Here is a 10,461-nt window from a genome sequence, read left to right on the forward strand (position 1 = left end):
GAGAGAGGGGTAGGCATCGGCCATGGATCTGAATCTCTGTCATTGTATGATGTATCTCTCCTTTTTCTTACAGCGCTCTATAAACAGCGGGGTTAATAAGGATTTACATGTTTTTCCCACTGCATTCCTTAAAAGACTTTGAGACGGATCAGTGACGACCTCGTTTGTTTTCGCAGATCACATAGTCAACCGATCCCTTTTTGGAGGTATATATTTGTAAGGCTTCGAAGACTCCACATAGTGCGTTTTATCTTCACACTCTCCCTCTCCTCTCTCTCTCTCTCTCTCTCTCTCTCCTCTGTGGAAACGAAACCTTTCGTTTTCTCTCTCTTATTTTAATTTCATTTTTCAATCCCAGGAGCTTCAGCTTGGTCGAGCATGCAGAGAATGGGTTAACACTCACTCAAAACTAGGGTTCCCCGTTTTCCACCAGCCCCCACCCAGTTCGTTTTAGTCCTTCTTTGGACCATTTTGCAGACCTAGGAACGGAAAAAAGAGCAGACTTTTAGATACAGCGAGAGAGAGAGATAGAGAACGAAGAGCTAAGCTTAGAATAAAGTGTTTGCTTGCCTTCTTTCTCTTTCTTTCTCTCCAATCTAAAACCAGTTTCTCTTGCGGAGAGGGAGTTGGAGACATTTGGGCTTAAACCTTTTGTCTCCTCTATCCTCTCTGATTTTTTTCCTTTCATTGTTTCTTTATACTTGTGTACTTGGCCTGCTTAAAAAGGTTGTTGGAGAGAGACTCGGGTCCTTTTTTCTAAGCATTATTGTGTTTGTGATTCCTGGTTTGGTTTACTGAGAGCAAAACTGTGGGAAAATGAAGCGACTCAGTCAATAAGATTGTAGCGCTTCCTTGTAAATTCGTAGAGAAGGAATAGAAAGCAAATCCACAAAGAGAAAGGAGGGAGAAAGATAAGCGATTACAGCAGAGAAAAGAAAGAAAAGGGACTTCTTTGATGAGTTTTGGGGGTTTCCTCGAGAATACTACCGGTGGCGGTGCGAGAGTCGTGGCCGATATTTCTTACAACAACAGCAACGGAAACAACAACCACAACATGCCCGCCGGTGCACTTGCTCATCCCCGCCTTGTCACTCCGCCTCTCACCAAATCCATGTTCAACTCCAGCCCTGGACTCTCTCTCGGTCTTGTACGTACGCCAAACCTTCTCTTACTCAGATCTTCTTGCTCTGATTGACATCGTTTATCGTTCTTTCTCTCGAGTTTAAGAAGCAAAAAACTGATGTTTGGTTCCTCTGGCCGGCGTGCTTGTTTGTTTTTCTATTTTTATGTCTTGTTTTTGGTGCAGCAACCGAATATCGACGGGCAAGCAGATGTGGCTAGAATGGCTGAGAATTTTGAAGTTAATCTTGGGAGGAGGAGCAGAGACGAAGAGCATGAGAGCAGATCTGGCAGCGATAACATGGACGGCGCTTCTGGGGACGATCTGGACGCGGCCGACAATCCTCCGAGAAAAAAGCGTTACCACCGACACACGCCACAGCAAATCCAAGAACTCGAATCGTCTGTATTTCCTTCCAAATTAATTCCACTCTTCAGAAATCTTTAGTTTATGAGAGGTTGCTGATTTTCTGCCTATTTTGTTTTTCGTTTTCTCTTACCAGTCTATTTAAGGAGTGTCCTCATCCTGATGAGAAACAAAGATTGGAGCTTAGCAAGAGGCTTTGCTTGGAAACCAGACAGGTCAAATTCTGGTTCCAGAATCGCCGTACCCAAATGAAGGTAATCCGCGAGAACAACCTTACAGTCACTTTTCTCCATGGCTAAGCAAGAGACTTTTGCTTTGATCGATGAAACTTGATTTTGTCGTTATTTGCACCAGACCCAATTGGAACGTCACGAGAACTCGTTGCTTAGACAAGAAAACGATAAGCTTAGGGCGGAAAACATGTCTATCAGAGATGCAATGAGGAATCCGATTTGCTCAAACTGCGGTGGTCCGGCAATTATCGGTGAAATTTCACTTGAAGAGCAGCATCTTAGGATTGAGAACGCCCGGTTAAAGGATGAGCTAGACCGTGTCTGTGCGCTCGCAGGCAAGTTTCTCGGACGTCCCATTTCATCATTGGCTAACGCAATTGGTCCTCCATTGCCAAGTTCAAGTTTGGAACTCGGAGTAGGGAGCAATGGCTTTGCTGGTTTAAGCCATGTGGCCACAACATTGCCTTTGGGACCCGATTTCGGTGTTGGGATTTCCGGTGTTTTGCCGGTGGTGCCTCCGGCTAGACCCCCATCTAGTTTGACTGGCCTTGATAGATCTATCGAGAGGTCTATGTTTCTAGAGCTGGCCTTGGCTGCCATGGATGAATTGGTTAAAATGGCACAGACTGATGAGAGTCTCTGGGTCAGGAGCTTGGAAGGTAGGAGAGAAATGCTGAACCTCGAGGAATATTTGAGAACTTTCACACCTTGCATTGGCATGAAACCAAATGGTTTTGTCACCGAGGCTTCTAGGGAGACTGGTATGGTCATTATCAACAGCTTGGCTCTTGTTGAGACACTCATGGACTCGGTAAGCAGTAGACCTGCTCGATTTTCTTAGAGAAAATTTGTGAGGGAAATTGCTTAATTTATGGTTCTTTTTTGTTTTATCTCTTTGATAATTGGTGAATTCTAAGAAACCATGCAATACCAGTAGTACTTGATCATGTGCATGTATATTTACTTCGAATTTAGTTCTGAACACATTCTATAGAGATTAATTCTAGTGTGTTGTTTTGTTTTGTTTTGTTTTTTTTTAAATTTTCACAGAATCGATGGGCAGAGATGTTTCCTTGTATGATTGCCAGAACCTCTACCACTGATGTGATATCTAGTGGTATGGGTGGAACCAGAAATGGAGCACTTCAACTGGTAATTAAGTTGATGTCTGTCTATATATATGTGTGTGTATATATACACTAAGGTGTTGACAATTGTACTTGATAATTTTGCAATTTTGATTTCAGATGCATGCTGAGCTGCAAGTTCTTTCGCCTTTGGTTCCGGTTCGAGAGGTCAATTTCCTCCGATTCTGCAAGCAGCACGCAGAGGGTGTGTGGGCTGTGGTTGATGTATCCATTGACAGCATCCGAGAAACGTCGGCTGCTCCCACATTTGTAAACTGCAGGAGGCTTCCTTCTGGGTGTGTTGTGCAAGATATGCCCAATGGGTACTCCAAGGTAAATTAACAACCTACACTCTTAATTTGGAAAAAAAAAATTTTTCTCTGCATATATTCCCTCTTATATATATCTATTTTGCTAGAACATGATAATTATGTTTAGGAAATTATGTTTAAATTGTGTTTGCACAATTAAACAACTAGGATTTTTTCCTAAAGATAGTTTTCTACCTACTTTTCTGACTTCGCGGCTAGTTTTCTGAGAGTATTTTCGAAGTACTCTCGGATGATGAATGACTTGATATTCTCATTCTATATCACAAAATGTCATACAATATGGCTAAATCCTGAGAATACTTAATAAAGGATACTTAATAAAGAACTCCTAAATATATAAAGAGATTATATAAAGTAAACTCACAAACTGATGTAGTTTCATGAGATCTATTAGATATATTTTACAATAAAAATAACTGTATAATCTGAAGTACTACGTAGTTTATAAATTTACTTTGTGTCTACTTAATAATGTGACTCATTCCCTTCACTTTTATGTTTTGCTTTTTTACAGTGCTTGTGGTATTTTTTTTTTTTTTTTTTTTTTAAATCAGTTTTTAAAGTAAATGCAAAGAGCTCTTAGCACAGCTGGTCAAAAATCATAGGCAATCGTGTTCCAAAGCCGCTTAGTTTCTCATGCAGTAGTGAAACATTATTTGTCTAGCTATTTACTTGCTATAATATCACTTGCATCGTTTGTCTTTGAACTCGATTCTCGTGCTTTTCTGGACTTTCCCAAAGGCTAATAATTTTATTTACTTGGATGATGATGCTGCTTCTACTCACACTTATATATTTGTTTCAACAACTAGACTTGCTTATCTGCACTTAATATACAACAATCTAATGGCATCCAAACCGAGGAAGAACATTATTTTATCAACAGAAGCTGCTATTACTTACTAAAATTTCTGTACCCTGGATACATTAATATCATATCCTTCTAATTAACAAAATCGCTTTGTAATCTTCAAACAACATTGGTAGAATAAAATACATATTTGATGCTTCTATTCCAATCTTTGATGCTGCCTTTGTTATTCCCCCGGCCCCTTTCATTATTCTATTCATGTTCCTGCATGTGACCTGGTTCCAGCCGTTGATATGTCCATTTCCCATCCTCCTTTCTCACCCATAAAAAAAAGAAAAAAGAGTTTTCTTTACCTATCAGTGAGACCTCGAAGTCAAACCTCCAGGACTGGCTTATTTGTTGTTATATGACTGACTATCTAGAGTGAGCTAGACACAAACCAGTACACATTTCGATGTCACCCTCTACAGTTCCCACGTCGTTCATCTAAAATCTTCCGAGACTTCCACTTTTGCATTATTGTATATGCCTGTGCTCGAGGTCTGTGTGATATCTTGTCTGTCTGATTGAGTTCAATCTTCTTAATCCATCTCCTCAGATTTGCCTTATATATATATAATATAATATAAATTAACTTCGTTGTTGACATTATATATCGAGTTTTTGAAATAAATTATTGAACTAAGTTTCAATACTCTACAATTTCAACACTCCATCACTCCCACCAGTGTGTCAGCATACACAGTTTGACTGTCAGCTTCTTCTGCAGAGTCTATGATTTTATAACGGGATTATAGCATTTATTTTCAGCTGTATTATTTCTTGAAAAATTCCAATCCATGGAGTTCTTTTTATGTTTTTTAAAGCAAAATAATAAAAGGCCCCAAGCGTTCTTTATTTTTCTGTTTTAATTCCTTTTCCGTTTTTGCGATTAATATTTGGTGTAATATATATCGAAAAACAGGTGACATGGGTCGAGCATGCAGAGTACGATGAGAGCCAAGTGCATCAGCTCTACCGGCCATTGCTAAGCTCCGGCATGGGCTTTGGCGCCCAACGCTGGATCGCAACCCTTCAACGGCAATGCGAGTGCCTAGCCATCCTCATGTCGTCCACCGTCCCTGCCCGAGACCACACGGCCGGTAAATTACGCAAAACACATCCACCATTGCTTTCGGACTTTCGCATGCATACGTTCGTCGTACTAAACCATAATGTTTGTGGTGTGCTCTGTAGCCATAACTGCCGGTGGGAGACGAAGCATGTTGAAGCTGGCGCAACGAATGACCGACAACTTCTGCGCCGGCGTGTGCGCGTCGACGGTGCACAAATGGAACAAACTACAAGCCGGTAATGTGGACGAAGACGTAAGGGTGATGACGAGGAAGAGCGTGGACGATCCAGGGGAGCCGCCGGGTATAGTGCTGAGCGCAGCGACGTCGGTCTGGTTACCGGTTTCGCCACAGAAACTGTTTGACTTTCTACGCGATGAACGGCTGAGAAGCGAGTGGGACATATTATCCAACGGTGGACCCATGCAGGAGATGGCCCACATCGCCAAAGGCCAAGATCACGGAAACTGCGTCTCTCTCCTACGTGCTGGCGTAAGTGCTCTCTCTCACTTTTATGTCCTCCTTTCTCGAAAATGTTGCCTGGCAAAAGATAAAATGTCATGTGGTCCCGTGTGGAAAGGTCAAACGATTTGTCGTTTAGCGATAAAGGTTAACCCAAAAGGACCGTTTTGGAAATTGGAAGTATCTACGAGGACAATTTTTGGATCAGAAAAAGGCCCGCTGCTCGCTTTGTTAACCTTTTTAAAAAAGTCAATTTTGGATAGTTGTCTCTTTGTCATCACCAAATAATATCTTTGTAAAGATTTTACTGATTTATATCTTTTGTGATTTGACGTTTCGGATTATTTTATTACATTTTTTTCTCACTATTTAGAAAATATATTTGCTTATTTTTAATCTGTTTTCAAGCCTCATCTTTTTTAATAAAAATATAAATAATTATAGGAAAATACCAGCTGTATCATTGATGTTGCAAGTTTTAATGTGCGGTATTATGTATTTACACTCGTTTTGTTAGTTTTTTATTTAAATTTAATTTTAAATTTTATAATTTTCAGCATATAGATAATTAACATATTGAAAATTAAGTTTAGCATTTTTTAATTTTAATTTATGTTTTTTTTTTTTTAAATTAAACCTTACAGCATCAACAAATAATAGAATTTTTCCCGACTAAAACCCTGAAATGGCGTTGCCTGTAAATTTTGAAGATAGTGAGGGTCATTTATTCTGCGTGCAACTGTGTGTGATGCAGGCCATGAACGCGAACCAGAGCAGCATGTTAATACTGCAGGAGACGTGCATAGACGCGGCTGGATCGCTAGTAGTCTACGCGCCGGTGGACATTCCGGCCATGCACGTGGTGATGAATGGCGGCGATTCGGCCTACGTGGCACTGCTCCCCTCTGGCTTCGCCATCGTCCCGGATGGACCGGGGTCGCGTGGGCCAGGTACAGCCACCGCCAATGGAGGCGGTGGGGCCGGGCCGGGGCCACACAGGGTGAGTGGGTCACTCCTAACGGTTGCGTTTCAAATACTGGTGAATAGCCTTCCTACGGCTAAGTTGACAGTGGAATCGGTGGAGACTGTCAACAATCTGATCTCCTGCACGGTGCAGAAGATCAAGGCTGCTCTACAGTGTGAAAGCTGACGGGAGTTGATACTCACGTGTTTTTTACTATTTTAACGTTGTTGTAACAACGTTTGTGGATGTCGTGTTATTAATTTAGTTTTTCTATTTCTTTATTTATAGGGGTGGGTAGCTGTTTGTTTGCGAGTGGATTGAGTGAGTGAGTAAAGACTCAGTGGGTTCGGTGGGTGTTGAGTCAAGAACGAACCGCGCGTGAGAGCTCCTTGCATTGTGGGTAAAGGTCATCATAGGACTTAGTCCAGTCAATGTCGTGTCCGTTCTAACACAAAGGCAAGGCAAGGGTGGTGGTGGTTCGGGTATTGACTCAGGTCAACCATCGTGTTAACTCAGGTTGCTAAATAACTTTGAGAAAAACTTAAGAACGAAAAAAAAAAACCAGAATGGGTCCTTTTTTTTTTTTTAATTATGAAATTCGATTATTATTTTATATTTTTATTACTTTCCAGAAATTAGGTGTTTCAAGTGTTGCAAGTTTTAATTAAGAAATGGCGCTATTCATCCCCTAACCATTATTTTGTTAGTAATGTGTAGAATAAATTTATTTTTAAGCATCTTTATTCACACACCAATAATATATAAGAATGATATACGGAAAATTCAAATTCTAGTATGTTCTATGAGTTTGTACTCATGTTTATGTTTTTAATTTTTTAATAATTAATAAAATTATTTTTAATATATTGATATATTTTTTAAAAATATTTAATTATGTTTAAAAAATATAAAATAAAATATAAAATTTATACTAGCGAGATGGCCAGCTGTAAAAGCTGTGCAGCATTCTGGCACCACTCATGATAAGTTTACTTGCATTAAAAAAATAATGGTATTTGGATACTCTTTATAAATATATTGGGATTTGTAATAAAGGGTGGGACTAATATGCCGTCCCATTTTTATTGATGTGCGTACCGTTTAGGTGTTATTTATTTATTATATTATTTAATATATTTAAATATTTTTTTAAAAAATAAAAATATATATTAATATATTTAAAATTATTTTTTTAATCACGAAATAAAAAGAATAAATTTTTGACCAACTATTAAATATAGCGGCCAAATAAAGTGGATAAGGTAGTATTTTCCTGTAATAAATATCGTGTTACGTATTAGGCTTGTAAATACTTTAACTTTATTATTTATTCACTCAATCATTAAAGAATTCAAAAGTTACTTTTTATTTTTACACAGTAATGTTCTTTGTCGCCTTGTCCCACTTGCTATGTTGTAACATTTTCTAGAGGTTGTTATATAAGTGATAGATAGAATAAATCACTCGAAAGTATAATTAAAAATTAGGGATGGTAAATTGTGATAACTGGTCGTATCCTATCAAGTCATATAAATATATATTATATTATATTATATGGATAAATCCGAATATAATTCATTAAAATCTATCAAGTCAGACTTTTAAATATTAATACAACTCATTAAAATAATAGATTAATATGACATGACCCATTTTGAATCATTATTAATTGCTTAGAACTAGGTTGAACAACCTCACTCATTTCAATCCGTTTTATGTAAATTGATGGAACTGATCCGAATAATCCATTTGATTTAACTAACATAATTTAATATAAAAATTAAAATCACAATAACTCTCAAAAATATAAAACTAACTAATAATGAAAATATCAATATTTTCAAATTTTAAAATATAATATAATCAATATTGCAATCCGAAAATAAAAACAGAAATCCAATATTAAAGTTATGGTTGGGGTATTTTGATTTTTAGTACAAATCTTAATGGGTCAAGAGGGATGTTTTGACTCGAATTCAATAATATCAAACCCAAACTCGTTGAGTCTTATTAGATACAAACAGTTTGGCTCACCAAATCGCGTACAAATATTGATATACCTTTTTTTTTAAAAAAAAAAACCAAAAAAAAAAAGTTTAATAGAAGAAAATGTCATTTGTCTCATGAAAATAATTTCTGTCTTTAATTCATACTGTTTTATTAAATAAATACATGTTAATATCGGTATGCAATTTGATATGTGAACTCATTTACAAGAAGACTTTTCTTAAAATTTAAGATAAAAAGTACTTTTAAGTCTTCAAGCATGACTTGATGCAAGTTAGGTGCGACAATTCGTATTTATATCCTTTCAAGTTATGAGTATTAAAATATATAATTTAATTTGAATACGACTCATAATTGAATTAAACAGGTCAGAGGATAAAATTATAATGTAAATCTACTTATTTTGTGTCGCATTCACGGATGATGTTATACATGGACATCTTTATACTCTAATTGCAAGTGGGATTTTGAAGGGCGGGATGTGTCTCGTGAACGCTAAGAATAATTGTGGTGGTGAAGGGTCTCGTGAGGGGGGCTGGGTGCGGTGCATGTAAGAGCATTAAATGAGGCAGAGGGTGTTGGGTTGCAAAATACATTTAATGCGGTCTCTGAGCTTTTAGGACTTTTGTTGGTCACGATTCACCAATGGTGAGGAGGGAGAGTCTTGGCATCATTTCCCCCTACTAGTTGGCCATCGTCACGGCGTTTTTTTGATTTCGATTGACAAGTTTGTTTTTATGGATTATTGGATAATTGCCAAATCTTTCTGATTCGGAGGGACGAATAATTATGCCAGGTTTTTGGAAGTTTTTTGAAGATATATGTTCATGTACGTACATGCATTTATTTTGAAAAAATATTAGTATAATTAATCTTAAAAAAATAATATTTATAATTATAGTTGGGAATACTTAAGTATCGTACAATTAATTTAAAAAAAAATTAAATATGAAATTTACTTAAAAAAATTAATTTTTTAATAGTAAATCTAATTCTTTTTTAAAACGACTGCACGATACTTACGCACTCTACAACTGTATGTAAGATTATCCATAATCTTAAATGTGTCTACTGAATGTTTTCATTCATATTATTTTTTTAAATAATTAAGAAAGTAATTATTAATCAATTTGTATATATATTTTTTGAATGGTTAAGGATTTTTAAAAAATATTTAAAAAAAAATATTTGCTCTTGTGTGTCTATTTGGGGCGCACCCTACATTATTCTGAGAATGAGATTGAGGCTTCGTTTGGAACTACAATTCTTTTCAACTCATCAATATAATTTTTTTAAATTCTAACATAAAATATAATAAATAATTTAACTTTTTTAAATCTTAAAATAATAATAATAATAATAATAAATAATATTTTAATAATATTTTATTATCTCAACTCAACTCACTTCAACATCCAAATGCAACCTGAGAGACATCCAATCCAACGGGAAAAATAAAATAAAATTGTGGGCATTGAAAGGTGTTCGCTTTGCTTGGTTCCCAAGAAAAAGAAAGGCACTCGTTTGTTTGTATGCAAGCTGGCTATATTCCTAGGATTTAACTCCGTACGTATCTTTAATCTTTATCCCGGCTAACATGAACAAAGATGGACCATAAAGGAAGGGAGAAAACAAATTATCCAGTTTCAGCTGTCGAATTTAACAACTCCTATTATATTGAACAATTTTATCTGCAAATCGATTTGAAATATGATAAGTCAAGTCCAATAAATTTTATTTTGAGTAATGCTAGGCTACCGTCCAACAGTGATAGTTGGGCATGCCATCTAGGTAAAACTCTTCTTTTTTAATTTTTTTTATATTTTTAAATATCTTTAAATATTTAAAAAAAATATTAATATATTAATAGTAACTTCCTTAATCAATAATTAAAAAAAATTAAATACATGAGCGACCCAAAATAAAG

At 36.4% G+C, this 10,461-nt stretch overlaps 1 protein-coding gene across 1 annotated transcript; it reads left to right on the forward strand.

Moving 5' to 3' along the window:
- The first annotated feature begins 239 nt into the window (after nucleotides 1–239).
- Nucleotides 240–7,109, forward strand: LOC118349035 (homeobox-leucine zipper protein ANTHOCYANINLESS 2-like). Its single transcript, XM_035692384.1, has 9 exons — nucleotides 240–1,147; nucleotides 1,307–1,521; nucleotides 1,623–1,740; nucleotides 1,841–2,530; nucleotides 2,770–2,871; nucleotides 2,967–3,179; nucleotides 4,954–5,131; nucleotides 5,226–5,593; nucleotides 6,318–7,109. Exons 1-9 carry the CDS (start codon nucleotides 956–958, stop codon nucleotides 6,711–6,713), a joined length of 2,472 nt encoding a protein of 823 aa, XP_035548277.1. The 5' UTR covers nucleotides 240–955; the 3' UTR covers nucleotides 6,714–7,109.
- Nucleotides 7,110–10,461: the final 3,352 nt, after the last annotated feature.

This window comes from Juglans regia, chromosome 7 (genome assembly GCF_001411555.2).
Source record: "Juglans regia cultivar Chandler chromosome 7, Walnut 2.0, whole genome shotgun sequence".
In the NCBI taxonomy this organism is placed as follows: domain Eukaryota; kingdom Viridiplantae; phylum Streptophyta; class Magnoliopsida; order Fagales; family Juglandaceae; genus Juglans; species Juglans regia.

Excerpts from the sequence above, each read along its gene's own strand:
- LOC118349035 (XM_035692384.1), top strand. The coding sequence starts at position 956 with ATGAGTTTTGGGGGTTTCCTCGAGAATACTACCGGTGGCGGTGCGAGA. Across the intron at positions 1,148-1,306 it reads CTGGACTCTCTCTCGGTCTT|CAACCGAATATCGACGGGCA; the intron begins GTACGTACGCCA and ends TTTTTGGTGCAG. Across the intron at positions 5,132-5,225 it reads TGCCCGAGACCACACGGCCG|CCATAACTGCCGGTGGGAGA; the intron begins GTAAATTACGCA and ends TGTGCTCTGTAG.